The sequence below is a fragment of the Sminthopsis crassicaudata genome, chromosome 2 (assembly GCF_048593235.1).
Source record: "Sminthopsis crassicaudata isolate SCR6 chromosome 2, ASM4859323v1, whole genome shotgun sequence".
In the NCBI taxonomy this organism is placed as follows: Eukaryota; Metazoa; Chordata; class Mammalia; order Dasyuromorphia; family Dasyuridae; genus Sminthopsis; species Sminthopsis crassicaudata.
Window position 1 is genome coordinate 189,148,611 of NC_133618.1, and position 20,963 is coordinate 189,169,573.

The window sequence follows — 20,963 nt, forward strand, 5'->3', positions numbered from 1 at the left end:
TTAACTATCTTTTTCTTTTTTTATTATGGATACTTGGGATTGTTTTATAAGAAACTGCATGAAAAGATCCTTCATGAAGACAACAGAGGTGTCATTTGAATTTTATCTTAAGGGATAGGTAGGGTTTCTGAGTTCCGCATTTGACTTTCTGAACTTCTTTCTCCATCAGGTATATAGCAGCCTTGTCAATCTGTAGGATTGCTTTGTTCATTCCTTCATTCCTCTCTTAGGTCCATTCTTCACTTTTTGGAGGTGCCTCTCCCAGTTTCTTTTTTTGTGTTGTCTTCCCTTATTAAAATGTAATTTTCTTGAGGGTAGGGACTGACTTTCTTTTGCTTGTATTTTTATTAACTACACTTAGTACAATGTCTGGCACATGGAAAATGCTTATTAAATGTTTCTTGAATTGACTTTCAATAGGATGGAAGAAAAATTTTCTAATTGAAAAGAATGATATGAGCAAAAATTTTTGGAATGCTATATTAAGGTATGAAAGTAATATTTTAGATTTTGTGTCTATAAAGAAAAAAGTAAGCAAGTAAGTATCTATGTTGGTCCTTGACTTTTTTTTCCACATTCCTTCTATTTGTGTTTCTTCCTTGAGACTTGTTTTGCCCTCGACCATGCTATATCCCCAATCCTCTTCTTTATTACTTACTGTATCTTCACACATATATATATATATGTGTGTATATCTTAACATTCATCCTGGAGGGGGAGTCAGAATACTTATATCCCACTCTGCCACTTTTATACTTTTGATTTGTCATCATCACCTAACAACTGTTCTTTCTTTGAAGTTCACAGAATTAAGATTATCCATATGCAAGTCTCCAGGTCATTCTTTTTTCTCAAGAATTTTAGCATCTGACTCATCTTCCTCTTCTCAGTTCCTCACCTTATACTAGAAGTTTTTCAATATTTATATTGATTCTTCCTCTAACTCCCAAAACTTCCTAATTCTTATTCTTTTAAAATCCTATGATATTATTCCATTCAAGGATAGTCATATGCTGGATCTTACTATTACCCAAAAGTGTGTTTCATTTCTCTAATTTAAAATACTTACATTTCTCTGTTGGATTATAATCTCATCATTTCCTCTCTCTGCCTTCTAAACCTAGTTTTCAGACTTACTGAAACTGCTAGTTCTTTTACCATAAAGTACTTTCTTGGGCCATTACCTTTGCTCTGACTTCACTTCCTTTCCTTACTAATATTGATCCTATCATTAACCAATTCAATTCTACACCATTCCCTATCCCCCTTTTGAATCCTTAGAGATGTCCTTCCACAACTCACCAAACCTCAGTCCTGGATTATTGCTATCATCTGTGTCGTTCTGCTCCTATTTTTGTTTCTAAAAGGAGCTAAAGAAAGCCACACAACATATTCAACTGGACCCTTATTACAGAAAGTCAGTTCTTTTATTTATATTACTTCCTAATTTCCTATTTTGTTTCACAGGAAACTTTTTCTAAATCTTGATTCATATTTTGCTTGTCTCCTCTTCTTAATTGCAGATCTTGCTTTGAGGAAAATTGAGATTATTTAAAATGAACTTCCCCTTTTTTTTTAATTTCAAAATCTTTAGATATCACTAATAACTTCCTTTCCCCTTTCCCTCTCACAGTGAGATAATCTTTCTCCTTGCCCTGGCTAATCCCTATAACTGTGCTCTTGATTCTATCCTCTCCTGTCTTTTTTTTAGTAGATTGCAGCTTCAGTCATCCTTCCTCCCTCCCTTTCTTCCTCACCTCTGCCTCCTTATTCCTATCTACTTGTTCTTTATGGACTTCAAATATGTTCAAATCTCCTCCATCCTTAACAAAAACACTCATTAAAACCTATATCTTCACTATGTTTTTCAGCTACATTCCTAGAAGCTGCCTCCAAATCCTCTTCTCTCACTTATTGTTAATCCTTTGAATTCTGGTTTCTAATCTCATCATTTAACTGAAACTGCTCTCTTCAGTTACCAGTGATCCCTTAATGGCAAAATTTGATGGACTTTTTTGAACTCTCATTCTTCTTGACTTGTCTGCTCTTTATCACCATTTCTCTCTGTATACCTCTTCATTGAGCTTTTGTGACAGCACTCTTTCATCATTCTACTTTGCTCCTTACCAGTTTCTTTTGCTGGGTCATTTTTCTGTTGAAGAACTTAAATGTGAGTGAAGTCCTCTTACTGTTCTCTCTACTTTCTCAGGGATCTTATCCATTACTACGGTTAATATCATTTTTATTTTGATGACACATCTGTATCTTTACATATTTCGGTGTCATTATAGAAGTGTAGATATATAGATAACATACACAACTTCCTATATATTGATAGGATTTTACCTTTAGGATCAAATAGAAACTCTTGTGTTTGGCTTTTAAAGACTTCTAGAAGTGTGCTAGCATAACTTTTCAGTCAGTCAACAAATATTTATTAAGTGGCTTCTGGTTTCCAGTCTTATTGCATGTTTCCCTCACTCAAGTCTGCATTCTAGACAATATGAGCTCTTGTTACACACAATATTCCATCTCTTGTGCTTTTGTTTTGACCATCCCCCATACATAGAATGTACTTCCCTTGTTTCCTCTGCTTTATTGAATCTCTTTCTCCTTTAAGAAGCAATTTATATGTTCTCCCTCTCAAACTACTTTGTTCTTATTTTCTTCTCAAATATTTTATTTATATTTCTCTGTGTACTCATTTCCCCTATCAGAATTTAAGCTGCTTGCTGGTAGGAATTGTTTCATTTATTGTATTTATATTTCCATTGCATAGCACAGGGCCTAGTAGGTATTTAATAAATACTTTTTGATTGATTATATAAGGTTTTAAATGCTAGGCTAAGGTTTCATATTTTAAATGGGGAGCTATTGAACTGTTTTCAGTCAGAATGACATGATCAAAACTCTGCATTAAGAAGATTTAATTGGCAACAGATTATAGAATGAAATAGAGAGGCAAGGGATTAGCCTGGAGGTGAAAAGAGTTATTGAAATAGTGCTGATAAGAAGTAGGAGGACTTGAATTATTATTGTGGTGACATTGGAAATGGAAAGAAGGTAATAGTTGAGATATTTTGGTGATAGAATCTATAGGGCATGGCAACTGTTTAGATGTCAGAGGGGAGATTATTGAATGAAAGATAACAGAATGCTTGAGTTAGTTGGAGAATGGTAATGCCCTGATAGAGATAGGGTAATTAAAATGAAAATAGAAACTAATTAATATGAGTTTAAGGCTAAAAATGATCTCTGGCTTTGGACATTTTGAATTTAAAGTACCTGTAGTAAGTACATCTAGGTGATCTAGATGATGTCCATCAAACCTTTGAAAATGTAACTTCAAAAGAAAGATTACATATAGAAATAAAAATTTGGGAATGATTTTTAATAGAACAGAGTATATGAAGGAGGTAGTAATAGAATACTCTCCATTTGGATTGGGGCTCTGGTGCCTTGGCCAAGTTTTCTCAGTCACTGTTCTGGAGCTAAAATGATGAGAATTTAAGGCATGGTATGCTCTCCACCTCAGCTACTCCTGTCCTTTGTTGTTAATAGTCAGAGGGATGGTTTGGAACACAGCACATGCTAGGGCACATGCTAGGACTGAGGCATCCTTCATTTGCTCTGTCTTTCATCCCCTACTTGTATGCCCAACCTTTCCCCCTTCTTCCTCTCCCCCTCTTTTTGATAGGGAGATCTGTGCTTAGGCCTATTTGGAGCAAGGTTCTGAAGGGACTGATTCAAGGTCATATGGGTCAATAGAGTTTGTTAGCTAAAAATTAGTATGGCAGAAATTAGATATGGATCCACACTTAACACCATATACCAAGATAAGATCAAAATGGGTCCATGATTTAGGCATAAAGAATGAGATCATAAGTAGACTAGAGGAACAGAGGGTAGTCTACCTCTCAGACCTGTGGAGGAGGAAGGAATTTATGACCAGAGGAGAACTAGAGATCATTATTGATCACAAAGTGGAAGATTTTGATTACATCAAATTAAAAAGCTTTTGTACAAACAAAACTAATGCAAACAAGATTAGAAGGGAAATAACAAATTGGGAAAATATTTTTACAATTAAAGGTTTTGATAAAGGCCTCATTTCCAAAATATATATAGAACTGACTCTAATTTATAAGAAATCAAACCATTCTCCAATTGATAAATGGTCAAAGGATATGAACAGAAAATTTTTAGATGATGAAATTGAAACTATATCCACTCATATGAAAGAGTGTTCCAAATCACTACTGATCAGAGAAATGCAAATTAAGACAACTCTGAGATACCACTACACACCTGTCAGATTGGCTAAGATGACAGGAAAAGATAATGATGAATGTTGGAGGGGATGTGGGAAAACTGGTTCACTGACACATTGTTAGTGGAGTTGTGAAAGAATCCAGCCATTCTGGAGAGCAATTTGGAACCATGCCCAAAAAGTTATCAAATTGTGCATACCCTTTGCTCCAGCAGTGCTACTACTGGGCCTATATCCCAAAGAAATACTAAAGAAGAGAAAGGGACCTATATGTGCCAAAATGTTTGTGGCAGCTCTTTTTGTAGTGGCTAGAACCTGGAAAATGAATGGATGTCCATCAGTTGGAGAATGGTTGGGTAAGGTTATGGAGTATTATTGCTCTGTAAGAAATGACCAGCAGGAGGAATACAGAGAGGTTTGGAGAGACTTACATGAACTGATGCTGAGTAAAATGAGCAGAACCAGGAGATCACTATACACTTCAACAACAATACTGTATGAAGACATATTCTGAGTGAAGTGGATATCTTCAACATAAAGACGATCCAATTCACTTCTAGTTGATCAATGATGGACAGAAACAGTTACACCCAGAGAAGGAACACTGGGAATTGAATGTAAACTGTTTACACTATTGTCTTTCTACCCAGGTTACTTATACCTTTGGAATCCAATTCTACAGTGCAACAAGAAAATTGGATTTACACACATATATTGTATCTAGATTAAACTGTTACACATTTAATATGTATGGGATTGCCTGTCATCTAGGAGAAGGAGTAGAGGGAGGGAGGGGAAAATTTGGAAAAATGAATACAAGGGATAATGTTGTAAAAAAAAAAATTACTCATGCATATTTACTGTCAAAAAATTTATAATTATAAAATTAATAAAAATAATGTTATAAAAGTTGAAGTCATAGAATATATACTAGAATGACATTAGACTCAAAAATCTTATTTTTTAAACTCTAGCTCTCTAAAGCAGAGAAAATATCTCAGGTTATGATTAGTTAATAATTCTCTTTAAATAATAAATGTCCTTTAAGTTAAATAAAAAATTTACATAGAAAAAAAATAGGGTTTGTTAGCTTTTGCACAGAAGAGGGCCACTTTTGGAGAAGGAAGGTAGAGTAAACTACATTAAATGACATAATTAATTTTTTTTTTTAATAACAATTTTTATAGAAAGTGTATTAACTAGATTTTTAAAAATCAAATATTCTACTTCTATTCCCAGGGTTTTAGTTGGGGCTACAGGAAAAAAAATCTTATTGCCTCACAATTCCTTTTTATTTAATAGGGGAAAAGGGATTTATAGAATAATAGAATTTAGAAATTAAAATAACTTCTGTTTTTAGGGGAGATTAGTATAAATTTTTATTTATTTATTTTAATTTATAGGCTGGGGTTAAGTGACTTGCCTAGGGTCACACAGCTAGGATGTGTTAAGTGTCTGAGACCAGATTTGAACTCGGGTCCTCCTGAATTCAAGGCTGGTGCTCTATTCACTGCACCACCTAGCTGCCCCGGGAGATTAGTATAAATAAAATAGACACAAGGTAATTTTTTAACAGATAAGATCAGGAAAGGCTTTATATAGGTGATACTTGACTGAGCTTTGTAGAAAATTAAGGATCCTTAGAATACAAATGAGGAAGAAGTTCATAGTAAGCATGAAGAACACATAGCTATTTCAAAGGTGTGGACTCTGGTTGAAGAACGAATTTAGCTAGACTGCAGGGTAAATGAAGGGGAGTAATATATAAAACTAGAAAGGGAGGTTGGAGCCAGGTTATAAAGGACATAAAATAACAAACTAATAAATATGTACTTGAGGCAGTAAGAAACTACTGTACTAGACTTTATTGAATAGGATAAGGCCTGAACTTTAGGAAAATCAATTTGAAGCTATGTGGAGCCTTCACATAATGCTCCTAAAATGATGCTTTGATTATGTTATTTCCCTGCTTGGAAATTGTCACATTATTTAACATTCATTTTCCTCCATAGTCTGGTTCCAGTCTATCTTTGTATACTCATCCATTTAGTGTGCACTCCCTAGTCCTCAATATTTTACAATTTCTGCTTAGTATTACAGTGCTGTTTACATAAATAGGTAGTCAATAAATGTCATTTGCATTAGATTCCTAATTCACTACATTTTTTCATGCCTTTACTTTGCCTAGAATTTTGTTATTTTTTAAAATACAAATCAAGTCCATTCTTGACCCACTGTGGTATAGTGGATAGTATTTGACTTGGTGTTGGGAAGTCCTGATTTGAATCCCATTCTAATTATTGGCTTTGCAATCCTGGACAATCACTTGGTTCCCTTTGGGTGTTAGTTTTTGTATTTGTAAAATGAAAGCATTGGACTTGGTGACTTTGATCCTTTTCAACTCCAAATCTATAATCCTAAAATAAGTAATCTATTTGATCTTTGGTCATTTCAGGTCACAATGTTCTTTCCTTTCATTGAACGTACAACTTTTGACAACCTTTACCACTCAGTTGTTTTTCATTAGTCTAAGAAAATTGATTATATGATGGTATTTACATCTGGAAAAGAGCCATAGAAATTAATTAGTATAAATTATTTCCTCTTCTGCTTTTGACTTGGTGGGGGGATGTACAAATGAGTAAAATTCATAAAGGATATTACCATCTAGTTGGGGAAATAGATAAATAGTATACATCAGAACATAAATATGTAGGAAGAGAAGTAAGTGCAATGAAAGCTCTGAAGAAGGAAATATCACTTGGCATCTGGGCTAGACCTTGAACAATTTTAATGGGATGCCTTCTTTAAAGTCAAGGAAGCAGGAAAGGCTGACTTGGAAAATGAATTTGCTTAGAGTAGTAGAGCTAATGAAAGAGAGTAATACAAACTACGCAGTTTGGGGCCACTATTATGGAGGACTTTAAATTAGTCTAGGCTAGCAGTAGGCAATAGGTATCCATTTGAAGATTTTGGATCAAGGATATAACCTGATCAGAGCCATGTGTTAGAAATATTATTCTGGTATTGGTACATAGTATAGATTGAATTGGGGGACGTAAAAATCAAGGAGTTCATTTAGAACAGGGCTGCTTAAAGTTTTTCCACTCATGATTCCTTTTCACCCCAGAAATTTTTATATGACTGGATATATGGGTATATAAAGTAGGTATGCAAATCAAATATTTACTGATAATAAAGCAATTTCATAATTCTTACATTCAATTAGTAGGCTCCATATAGGATCATGACCTATAGTTTAAGAAGCTGGGATTTAGAAAACTATTTTGGTAATCTGTATTGAGAAATAATTAATGTGAACCAAGATGGTGAACATAGAATAGTTAACTATTAGTAGTAGAACCAAAAAAAAAAAAACCTCAACCAGATAATTTGTCCCTGCTATACCCTCCTTTCCTTTTATATTCTGTGCTTTCTTTGCTTCTTGTTTTCTCATGTATCTTTATTCAGCATTTTTTTTTTTGGGGGGGAAGGGGGTGTATGTGTGTGTGTCTTAATCTTCTCTAGTTTCTTAAGGTTCTTTCCTATGCTTCTTTTCCTTCATAATTATGATGTACATCTAAAATATTAAAGTTACTAGAAAATAGAATTACTCAGAAGATTTGTGCTTGTATCCTGTAGCAATAATGGAAAATATTCCATGTATGTAATGTTAATGATAGGAAGAAAATCAATTGGAAAAAGAAATAAGAAATGTAACTTGGAGGAATGACAGGACTTAAAGACTTTGAGATGGCAGGGATTATAGAGGTTATCAATCCCACACTTTCGCCCCTCTTTTATTTACTAAAGAAACTGATGACTAGAGAGGTTAAGTGACTTGGTCGAACCACAGCTGGTAAATGTCAGAGAAAGGATGTTAACTTGAATTTTCTTGCCTCCCAGTGCTGCCTCTACTGTAACATCTAACTGCCAAAGAAAAAGGAAAAGGGAGATCAGAGAAGTGTTAATGAAAGATCAGAACTTAGTAGTTGCTGAGTATAGCCCTCCCTGGCTTTTATTAGACACTGCTAAAAGAACCCATCTGATTACAGGACCAAAGTGATACAGCTATTGCTGCCACTTCATTTTCACAACTATTTGTTGAGCACCTATCCTGTGCTTGTCAGGACATATTAGTTCTGAAATGATTAAAAGTGCTTTGTTCATACATATTAGCTTCATAATTACAAGATAGAGGTTGCACCTAGACTACAGTTAATCTTAAAAAAAAACAAACAAAAAAAACAAAACAAAAAAAAAAAACCCTAACTGTTTTAATGGATTGCAACAGATTTAGTGGATAATATTGAGTCAATTCTATGATATAGTATTAGACTCTAGCAAGAGAAGCATTGTGTCCTGAAGTTATAGTCTCACAGTACTCAACTCTGATTTATTTCTGCTACTTATACTACTGCTACCACTGCCACCATCTAGCATTGTACATTACTTTAAATTTTGCAAAATCCTTTACAAATATTTCATTTTATTTTCACAACTCTGGAATGCTGTTATCCCTACTTTATAGATGAGGAAATTGAGGTAGAGGCTAAAAGATTTTCCCAGTTGCTACCAAATGTCTGAGGCAGGATTTGAACTTTAGCTTCCTGACTCCAGGCCTAATTCACTGTTTCTTACCTCACCTAGATAAGACTTATTTCAAAGAGGGGTAACAAAAATGATGAAGGGTCATGAAATTACATATAATGATGGATGAAGGAACTGGAGGTCTTTACATTGGAGAAAAGTAAACTTACTCTCTTTGACTTTAGAGAAAAAAATAAGAAAATCATGTTTAAAAATGACAAAGCTTTGATATAAGAAAATATTTCCTTAATAATCCGAGTTATCAAAAAATGGAACAGTCCAACTAGGGATTTTGGTGTATTCTCCTTCAGTAGTAGTAGAGGACTTTAAAGGATGGGTAAAAGGTCATTTTAACGAATTGGGTACATGTTGGACTAGATAGATTTCAAGGTCTCTTCAAATTTGAAATTCTATAATTCTGTGATTCAGACATCCAAACCTAGCATTTACAACAACCTCCTTAAAATTAAAAAGTAATTATATGATAGAGTCAGTAGTTAAGAATGATTTTTTTTTGTTGTAAAATCTTAGTATTTAATTACCAATTTCTATACTGTTTCTATGCCAAATTATAGATCTTATAGAGGAGGATAGGTTAATCCTTGCATTTCTCTTCATATCCTCTTTTACCTAGGCTTCTTTGAGCACAAGGAGACCTTTTGTTTTTGTGAATGCATGGTTCCCTGCTGTGACTAAAGAAAAAATTCCAAATTACATGGAGATAGGACAGATGAATCTATAGTCAATCATTGGTAAACATTTTTAAGCACTTACTATATAGTAGATACATAAGGAAAAAATGAAGCCATCTCTATCCTCAAAGAGCTTTTATTCTTTCTGTTAGGGGGTGGTGGTAAGAGATAATAAATCCACAATTAAGCATACAAAATAAATTCAAGGTAAACATTTTGTAGGGGAGGACCTCAGTTCTCTCTTGAGGATATAGTTTACTTTACTTTTTCCTTTTAGTCATTTCATTGTATGGCCCAAAGTCTCTCTCTGTTCCTGAATTCCTGCCCTAGGAAATGTCAGCATACTTATTATTACTGCCTCAAACATTTTCACTGCCCAGTTCCTCCATCTACTCTTTCCTATAATCATCTTCTTCATATGATAGAGATGGTCATACCCTTGATTTTTGTTATCATCAACAAGTATTCCACATTCATTTATATAAACTCTGAAATTTCTTTAACTGATCTTAATCTGTGGTTCTTCTAGCTTTTCCATTTTGCAGTTCTAAACCTTGTTCTTTGTCCTTATCATAACTTTCAATCCTTTTGCTTCAAAGTTCTTTCGAAATGTATACACCTGTAGCTCAGGTTAAAAAAAAAAATCTTAAGATTGTATATAGCTTTTAGAGTTATCTCAGAATCATGTATGAAAGTTGATTTTCTTACCAAGTGAAAGAATATAGAGACACTAGAAGAAATTGTCTGGTTGGTATTTTAATGCTGAACTAGAGATAGTACTGGACATGCATTTTTAGTTCTCTTTCATAATAGGGACTTTTTGTCATTTGAATACATTTTAATGTAGAATACTTTTATTGTTTGGTTTTTCTGTGAGAAACAATATTCCCATTTCTTTTAAAATAGGTTAAAATCCAAGAAAATTTAAAAATTAATGTTGCAAAATGTATAAGAAAAGAGTAGAGTGCTAGAAAAATTACTAACTAATATTCACTATGTAAGGTTTCTAGAACATGCAATTTTATCACTAGAGGGTTAGTGTGGCCCAATTACCTCATAGTATATATGAGAAACTAAGGCCTAATCTAGAGAGATTAAAGTACCTGCCCAGCTATATATAGCTAATCAATAGTGGATCCAGGGCTAAGATGGTTTGAACTTTTTACTTGTTACTTGTTAATGACAAACATTTTACTTGTTAATGACAAACATTTGACTGAGTCTAAGATACATACTGCTTTTAAAAATAAATTGTTGATTATTGTCTTTATATCACCTACATGTCTGCTGTTTCCCTTTATCTACTCACTTTCAGAAAGTCATTCCCACATAATAGATAATTAAGAAAAGAGGGGGAAAAAATCAAAACTCATCATTAATTACATTGAAACCCCCCCCCCACTATATATATATGTGTGTGTGTGTGTGCTTGTTTATTACATATAAATATATACGTTTGTGTGTGATATATATCTATATATGTATATATATTTGTGTGTGTGTCTATCTACATATATATATTTTAGTGTCCCTCATTAATTGCATTTTTGCAAAGAAGTGAAGGTTTTTTCTCATATAAATATATGGTCTTTGGGTCCATTTTTTTCCTTTATAATTTTGCAATATTCATTTTCTGTTATTTAGTTATTTTGTTATAGTCATTGTGTGTATTATTTTCTTGACACTTCTTATTTCACATACATTGGTTTATCTATGTCATTCTTCATATTTTTTGCATTACTATACGATTACATTTTATTCACATACTACAATTTGTTTAGTCATTCCCCAACTGAAGGGACATCAACTTTGTTTCCAGGTTTGGGTTGCCTTTCAGACATCTTAAACTGGCTATCCAGTAGACATCTTATATTAGAGAACAATATCATCCTTCTAGTCTGACAAATTTACAATCTAGGAATTATCTGCAATTCTTCACTGTCTCTTACCTCTGTTTCTCCCCATATTCAATCTGTTCCTAAGGTCTAAAGATTTCACCTCTGTAACAGCTTTCTTATATTCTCCCTTTTTTTCTTTGACACTGCCACCATTCCAGTTCAGGTGCTCATCACATCACATCTTGATTATCATTATTATCAATATTATTTTGTGTGTGTGTGTGTGTGTGTGTGTGCTGAGGCAATTGGGATTAAGTGACATGCCTAGGGTCACCCAGCCAGGAAGTGTTCAGTGTCTGAGGTCAGATTTGAATTCAGATTCTTCTGACTTCAGGGCTGGTGCTCTATCCACTGCACCACCTAGCAGTCCCCACATCTTGATTATTGCAATAGCCTGCTGGTAGGTCTGCCTGCTTCAAGTCTCCTTATTTTAATTAATCCTCCATTTAGCCACCAAATTAGTTTTCCTAAAGCACAAGTTCAGCCATGACACTGCAGTCCTTAATAAGCTTCATTAGTTTCATATTGCCTTCATGATTAAATAGAAAATGCTTATTTTGGTATTCAAAACCCTTCATAACCCCTTCTACCTTTTTATTCTTCTTACATCTATTACTCTCTGCCATGTATTCTTCCATTCAGTGACACTGACCTCCTTTATGTTATCTCCAGGCTCAGGCATTTATTCTGACCATTCCCTATTTTTGTAATGCTTTCTCTATTCAATTCTGTCTTACTGACTTGGCTTCAAATCTATTCTCTTATGGGAAGCCTTTCCCAACTCCTCTTAATTCTAATGTCTTTCCCTCGTTAATTATTTTCTATTCATCCTATAATATAACTTGCCATATTATGTTGTCTCCCCATTACATTGTAAGCTCCTTAAAGACAGGGGACAGTCTCTTTACCTCTTTATATCCTCAGTGCTTAGTACTTTACCTGACACATAGCAGGAGCTTAAATATGTGGCTTTTTTTGCTTGGCTATCACAAAAAAAAAAAAAAAAAAAAAAAAAAAAAAAAGTGATCTTATAAATATTTTGATACATATGGAGTCTTTTTATTTGATCTACTTTACTTAAGGGATTTCATATTACTTCCAAAATGTTAGTCCTACTGCCTTAAGCAATATTTGCCAGTAATTGAATTCTAACTTACTAATAACCAATATATTAAGAAACTTGAATTTTACTTGAAATTTCTTGAGACTTATGATAAAAATGATTTTCAAGTCATGGTGTTCCTGTCATCTCTGCTTCCTTTCCTTGTTTATCTGAGTTTTATAGAAAAGTCTGCATAATGAAACTGCATTTTTTTAAAAATCTGACTTTTATAGTTAAAATTATAGACTTGCATAGATTTATAAGGAACATTTTTTTTGAAAGGAGTGAGATTTCTGAAAAGACATTTGTCTGTTAGAATGTAAATACCTAATAATCATCTAGTTTCTTCAAAACTAATAAGTTAAATAGCTTGTTCCAACTTTCTTTACCTTCTAGGGTTTTGTTGTTGTTGTTTTTGGTCTCCTATGATGACATTTCAGTTATTTTGCTCTTGTCTCTCCCCATTATTTGGTTGGAACATCCCCACTAATTCAAATATATCTTGCCTCTTTGGCTGCCTAACTTTTTCAGAAAGCTTCTAAAGTTGGTGTTTCCATTTCTCTTCTAAACCTTTTGCCATCTGACTTCTGACCTATAATTTAACCGGAAGTATCCTCTTTAAAATTAATAATTGTCTTTTCTTAATTACCCCGTTGACCTTTGTAGCTTGTGACACTGTTGATCACTGTTTCCTAGGTTTTTGTGGCATTACCCTCCCTGGCTCCTCCTCCCTGTTCAACCATTTCTTCTCGGTTTCCTTTGTTTATTCTTAAATCATATCATGTATACTATTTGTGAGTGTCTAACAAGGTTCTGTCCTTGCCTCCTCTTTTCTGTGTATGTATATTTATATATATATATATATCTCCAGCTGAATTATCTCTGCTGAGTGATAATTACCTATCTCTTATTTCTTCCTGGACATGTTAAGTTGGATGTTCTATTGCATCTCAAACTCAAAATGCCCAAAACGGAATTCATATTTCCTGTATCCCCTCCTTCACATTCTTCTGATTTCTGTTACTGTTAAGAGTACCATCTTTCCCCTCAGTCACCCGAGGCTGTGATATGTTTCATCCTTTCTACCCTCTCTCATCTTATGTATCCATTCTGTCTCTGAAACATTTCTACCTCACTATCTCTCTTAATACATTCCCTTCTTTTTACTCATATAGCCTTGTCTAGTTAGTTCAAACTCTTTAACACTTCATTTGGACCACTGCACTAGCCTTTTTTTATTTGATCTCTCTGCTTCAAGTTTCTTCTGTACTCTTATCCCAAACTTCTTAAATTGTGAATTGTGACCTCATATGAGTTTCATAACTGAATGTGGAGGTATACGGAATGAACATTCATGTTTTATTTGTATGCCTTTTTTTATATCTATGTACCTAGTCATGGAAAAATTTCTCAGGTGAAAAGGGTTTATGAGTGGAAAGTTTCAGAAGCCTGCTTTAAACTGTCTTGTATTTAGCTGTGAAGGTAATTTTTCTAAAATAGCGATTTCCCCACATTATCCCACTTGCCTAATAAAAATTGGCTTATCTATCTTATCCTCTAGATCAAATAGAAATTAGTTGGTTTGTCTTTTAAACTTTTCATAACCTAGCCCTTTCTCAAATTTCTTCTTATACCTTACTTCTCTTCCATATATATTTTACAGTCCAGCTTATATATATTATACAGTCCAGCTATAGTGGCCTATTTACAGTTCTTTGAATAGGACACTCCTTCTCCCACATCAGTCAGTGCCTTTTCACCAACTTTCTACCAAGCTTGGAGTAATCTGCATCTTCACTAATGCCTCTTAGTTTCTCAGGCTTCTTTAAATATTGAACTCCAAACCTATCTTCTTCCAGATTTGTGGTTGTGGTTTCTCCTTATTCTTCCCCTCTCCCCCTCTTTCCCTACCAGTTGCTGATACTTCTTTTTCTTTTAGGTTATCTTTAAACTACTTTGAATTTGTCTCCTATATATCCAGTTATTTCTATGTTTCGTGCATAAATACTCCTTGAGGACAGGGAATGCATTTTTCTTTGTATTTCCAGTGCTTACTACATTTCTTGGAACATAATGCTTAATAAATGCTTGTTAACTGACTGATTTTTATCTGAGTCTAACCTTTAATTAAGAATGTTTGAAAGTCTTCTGTTTATTAAGGATCCATTTCTCCTACTGCAAAATTATATTCATCTTTGTAGTGATAAACTATTTTTGCTTGTAAACATTTATTTCTTTACATTTTTGAGTATTTGAAAAATTTCTCTTTTTTATTGTCATTACAATATAGTCTTGCATTATCTTGCCTCTTAGTCCTTGATATTTGAACTTCTTAGTTGTTTATAGTATTATTCTTTACTTTGGAAGCTCTAAAAATTTGGGGTAATGACTTTTCTGGGTGCTTTCAGTTTGAGGTTTCTTTTAAGAGGTAGTCAATGAATTAAAAATTTTTTTACTTTGCACTCTGGGTTCTTATTAGTTCTGGGCAGTTTTATTGCCTTTGAAATATGATATCCATATTTTTTGTTTAGTCACACAATTCAGGAATCCTGGTGATCCTTAAATTATTTCTTTTCCTATTTTCCAGGAAGTTTTTGTAGTGAGTACTTTACAAGTTCTTAAGACTTTTCTAGTCTTTTGACTTTATTCTAATCTTTTTTGATGTATCCACTGTTGAAGTTTTCTACTTTTTTTTTTCAGTTTATCCTTTCCTCAAGATTTAGAGTTATATATTTTTTATTTCTTCCTTTGGATCTGTCATCTTCTCTTGGAGTCATTTTGACCAATCGAATTTTTATTTTCCTTCTGAGCTTATGTTTATACTTACTGTGGAGTTACTCTCCTTTTGATTTGCCTCTAAAGCTTCCATTGACACACATAATTTTTTTGATGTATTACAAATTTTTGTCTTCTTCCTTGGTGTCTCAGCCTAGTTTCTGATTTGGGACTTTATATCCTTTCCCAGATTCTTGGATGGGGTGACTAAGTATATACCTTGATTATAATGGGTTTGGTGGGGTTCTTGTTCCCCTTCCCTACCCTTTTTAATCCTTTGCTTTTACCTATCTCTGATCTTGGGCTGATATAAGAACAGGCCTCTTCCTCCTATCTCTCATTTTCTGCTCAAGAATTAATTTTATTCCTTTTAATCATTAATCTTTTTAGCTTCAGGCTTCCTGGAGGTCCTCCAGGCACAGACTGTCCAGGAGCCTTAGACCTTTTGTCTCCTTTCACAGTTACCTATTGGGAGCTATCTATGTCCCTTGGCAACAGGACCTGACTTGAGATTATGTTGGTTCCGGGTCTCCCTCACCAGAGATTGCACTGATTTCAGGCTTCCTAGAGGGTCCCAAGTTGGAACCAGGGGCTTGTTTTATCTCCAATTTTATTGGATCTTTTTTTCCTTAGGCAGTCTTTTTCATCATTGTTGTTTTTTTTCTAAGGATACTTGGACTTGACTAGTACATTTCAGGTCACTATGTTAAACTTAATTTTTTGTTTCATAATATAATTGATGAAGAACTTGTACTAAGCTTAGGAAAAATGTCAGCTCTACTACTGTCTTGTGCTCATATTGATGGAATTATCTTCAACTCAAGCTTTCTGCATGGGAGTCTTTTAAACCATTTGTCCATTTTGTTAGGATTAATTTTGTTAAAACTGGATGATATAATCTATAAATACATTTAACTGGATATAAACTAAAATATATTGCATTATACAAAAAACAGTTGAAGGAATGAAAGTATTACTATCAGCTTTGGGGAACCTCAATATTGCCTAGGTTTATAGGTTGAACTCTGGCTACTTGAGATCCCTTCTGAGTTTTCAAATTCTGTGATTCCATGATTTGATGGTTTGTAAAGTCCTTATACCATGCATGTTAGATCACTGTGTGTCAGGGATAGATTGAGGGAATCACTGTCAATTTGTAGATCATCCATTTTTATTGGAAAGGATGTTAGTCATTTAGTCCAAAAGATTCATTTTGCAGATGAGGGATAAAAGTAATTTACTAAAATGTATATTTTCTCATTTAGCAGAATTTCAAATGAATGAAGGTATTTTGGTTAATAATGGGGACAATCTACAATCTACCACTTGTATTTCCCCATAATCTTTATATAAACAATAACTTTTATGTACATGTTGGTTGGATACCCACTTATCATTTGTTAAACTGACTTTGTGAATTCTTATGTGTTCTCAGGTATAGGGATTACTAAAGCATTGTGTAATATTAGATATTAGTTCTTAAAAAGACTTTACAAACTATCAAGGCTTAAAATCACAGAACTTTAGTAGCCATGGAGTTCAGTCAACCCGCCAAAGGAATTCTCACCATAACATACATAAAAAGTTCTTATCAAGCCTTTGCTCAAAGATGTGCAAGATGTGAGGAGCCTACCACTTGTAGAGGCACCCAATTCTACTTTTTTGTTAGTTCTAATTGTTAAAAAGTTTTTTTCCGGGCTGAAAACCTAAATTTACCTCTTTTAAAGCCTATTTACTTTTCTTGTTTTGCTATCCAGGCCAAAATTAAAAATGCAATCATTTCTCTGTTACTGCCCTTGAAAGATTTGAAGGCAATCCTGAGTCTTCTCTTAATCAAGCTCAATATACTCACTTTATTTAACCAATTCTTATTGAGTGCAAGGCTTTTTACAATCTTGGATTCCTTTTCCTCTATTCTTTATTAAAACTGTGGCATTCTGAACTCTGTGTGTGGGACACACAATGATGTGGGCCAGAACTCTGAATCTGAAACAAAGAATTCTTACAAGGTACTAATTCAGTGGAATTGAAAGAGACAGTAGTTATCTAATTTAGCATGGTTCAGTATGATTGACTTAATCCTACAAGGAGATGTTTTGGGCAAGAACTTGAAACAAGTGGAATTGAGGAGACAATGGTTAAATCCAGGTTAGCATTGATTTAATCCTACTACAAATAATGGTTTCCTAGTGATATGATTGGTTTGTACTCAGTGTACAGCATATAAGCAAAAAGCTCCCAGGGCTAGAAAGGACAAGCCCACTAGAATCTCTCTGGGGTTCAGCTAGAGGCTGAAACACAAACCTTTGGAGTCTGGGAGATAAAGAAGCCAGAGAAGGTAGGCAGGAGCTTAAGCTCTCAAAAGGAGAGAGATAGGCCTCCAGAAAAACTAGCTGAGTCCCAAGTGAAGGAGACAAGATTTTGAAGGAGACAATAAAGGATTTGGCCTTTATCATCTGGCTACTCTTGTGGTGATTACTCAACTGAAATGAAGGCTGCTTGCAGAGACCCCAAGAAAACCTCAGCAGAGAACATTACACACAGTAATTCAAATGAAGTCTGATAAAGATAATACAGAAGGAATATCATCTCCCTCATCCTGTAATTGATGACTCTTAACATATTCCTGATTGTGTTGGTTTTGTTGGTTGCCACAATATGCTTGCTGACTCTTACTGAATCTGTGTTCAGCTATTCCCTAGATTTTCAGAACAAGTGCTGTCCAATTGTGCCTCTTCTTTGTTACCCATGATAAATTTTGTAGGATACAGACCAATTGAGAGACTAGCCCAGGGTCACACCATGAGTTAGAATAAGAGGTAGGACTAAAATTTCTCTATACTACCTTGAGAATACATTTTATTGTATTGTGGTGCAGCCTTAATTGTGGGCCTCCTTTTTGTTTGTTGTGGATATCAGGAGCTAACTGTAGGGGTAATTCATATCCTTGAGAGTGGTAATTCAGGTAGGCAAACATCCTGATTCTCAAGACCATTGTACTCCTTTATTTTTGTAAATTAAAGATTGCTTTTATATTTGTAAGGAATTACAAATTACATAAGGAAAAGTTGCATGTTTATGAATTTTATGTAATTCTACATCCATGGTGAATATTAAGATCACAACTATGTTCTAAGCTTTTTTTAATAATGTCTTGATTAAAACATTTCTATTACAAAAGTAGAATTAAACATGGAATTTTTGTGATGGAATCTATCATTAAGTTTAGTAGATTTAATAAATGTTTTAATTTATTTGATTTTCTGATTTTTAAAAATTTATTTTTCTTAAGAACAAGGAACAGTTACTTCAAGATGAAATTACCTCCTCAGTGTCTCAACTTGCCACAAAGGTAGGTATTTGCATATTTGCTTTCTCTTTTCACATAATGTTTCTTGTGTAGGTCTTCATTTTTATTTTATACTTTGTGAGGAGTTCAGTTTCATATTGAAACAAATTGATTATCTCTGCTTACAGCACAGTTTACTTGTTTTTTTTAATTTAGCTTGAATGGAGAAAACAGTGATCAAAATGAAGTAGAAAAGGGAAAAGATATACTTATCAAATCCTAAAGTACATTGTAATCATTCTACTTCTAATGTTTCTAGTGATAAGTAAATGTGAATATACTTATCAATATCACATTTTTTCCCTAATAAAATCAGTGCTGAGAGGTGAATAATTTGTTGTAGTGCAAGCCAAAAAATCTAACTCACTTTGTGACAATTACCAGATAGTATTTTTTTTATAATTGAGATGTTTATGCATGCAAAGTAAAGTGGGAAATTGTAGCATTTTCTGGACAATTAAGACCAAAATTTCATAACTTTGTTTCTGAAAGCAAAACAGAAGTGGTTTTCTTTTTTTAAAGACTAGAGTTAGCTGAAAATTATCCCAATTCATTACTTCATTGTTCAATATTGCTTTAATAATAATGCATGAAGTGTTTTCTTGTTCTAAAGTAATAGTTTACTTTCTTTTATATTGTCTTTATGTGTAGCCCATTATCTATCAGTGGTATTTGTCAGAAAAGGTGAGAATTTGGCAGCAATTTGGTTTAGGGAGAGAGAGTATGGTTTAGTGCAGAGTCCTGGTATTGATACAAGAAAGAAGTTCAAATCTCAGTTTGGATACTTACTGGCATTATGTCTCTGGGAAAGTGGGTTAACTCCTGTCAGCCTCTGTTTCTTATTCTATTAATTGGTGATCATAATACACTTTGTTATAGGGTTATTATGAAGAAAGCATTTTGCAGACTTTAAAGCATCATCTAAGAATGAGATATTATTATTATGTAGTTATTACAAATTTAATAGAGACCTTAGATAAAGATCTTAATAAAGACCTTAGAATGTAATTTTATTTTTTTAGTGGTAGCAGAGCCTTTGGGGTCCACAGGGTTTATAGATAAAAAGGATCTTAAAGTTTATCCTCTTTATTTTACATGAATAAAATGTGCCAGTCAAGTAACATTAACATGCCTTAATGTCTAGTCATAAAGTCTGGATCTTCTAATTCCATAAGCTTCATTTTCTTCTATAATTATTCACTTTATATTGAGGCTACTCTCTCTCTCTCTGTGTCTTCTCCATTAGAATGTAAGTTTCATAGAGATTATTTTATATTTTGTAAATCCAGTACCTGATACACAGTAGATACTTAATAGATGTTTAAATATTTGATTACTTACTGTGTGTTAGGCCTTGTGCTAAGTAAGTAGTCTCCAGAGTAAGAGAGTCTCTGCCTTTAAAGAGCTTGCGTTTAATTGGGGAGATATATACAATTATGAAAAATAAATAAGATAATATTGTGCATGCTAGTAGACATTAGTGCTTAGATGATCAGGAAAGTCTTGAGGTATTTCTGGATCTAGATTTGAAAGAAAAAAGGGATTCTTAGATTAGGATTAGAGGTTTTCTAAGATTATATCTATTTCTAAAACTTCTATCATTTTGACTACCAGTACAGTAGAAGTGTCATAGAAAGCAGTTTTTCTCAAGGAGAAAATGTCAGTCTTATTTAACTCCTATAATTATTTTAGCTTTAATTATTTTACTTAAATATTTTAACTATTTAACTATAATTATTTTACCCCTGCTAAATTAATATACATTCATTAAAAGCCTCTTCCAGCTTTTCTCCTTTACAAATATTTTCTTCTCTATGTTCAATAAAAAGTAAAATTATGACCTTGGATTAAAAAAAAAAAACAGCAACCACCATAATGTTATATTGAACTGAGATTTTGTTTTTGTTGTTTTTAATTTAACAAAGCACACAATTCAAATTAATGGTAGGGTTTCTTTTTTAATCTTTTAATATACAACTAAAAACATTCTTTAAGTTTGAAATATTAGTAAGTGAATGGAAGACAGAAATATATTCGTTTATGATATGAATGACTATGCAACATCTTTAAAACTTTACCAATGAAGGTATTATTTAAGGAAATTTATACTTCCTTAGTTCTTTAAGTTTTTTCCCTCTTTTTTAGGAGGAGAGGAGAAGGCAAGTTAAGCACTTGCCCATGGTCACTCACTAATAAGTATCTGAGGATAGTTTTGAACTTAGGTCTTCCTGATTCTAGGACCAGTGCTCTGTGTATGCATTGCACCACCTAGCTGCCCCTCTTAAGA

General features: G+C 33.5%; 1 protein-coding gene across 6 annotated transcripts in view; it reads left to right on the top strand.

The window, feature by feature from the left end:
• TDRP (testis development related protein) overlaps positions 1-20,963 on the top strand; it is a 127,212-nt gene that overhangs the window by 85,632 nt on the left and 20,617 nt on the right. For 5 of the 6 annotated variants that reach the window (XM_074287982.1, XM_074287981.1, XM_074287983.1 and 2 more), the window contains exon 3: positions 18,620-18,679. The exons of the other annotated variant lie outside the window; for it this stretch is intronic. In XM_074287982.1, coding sequence (XP_074144083.1) covers positions 18,620-18,679 — 60 coding nt within the window. The remainder of the gene's footprint in view (positions 1-18,619; positions 18,680-20,963) is intronic. 6 annotated transcript variants of the gene reach the window in all.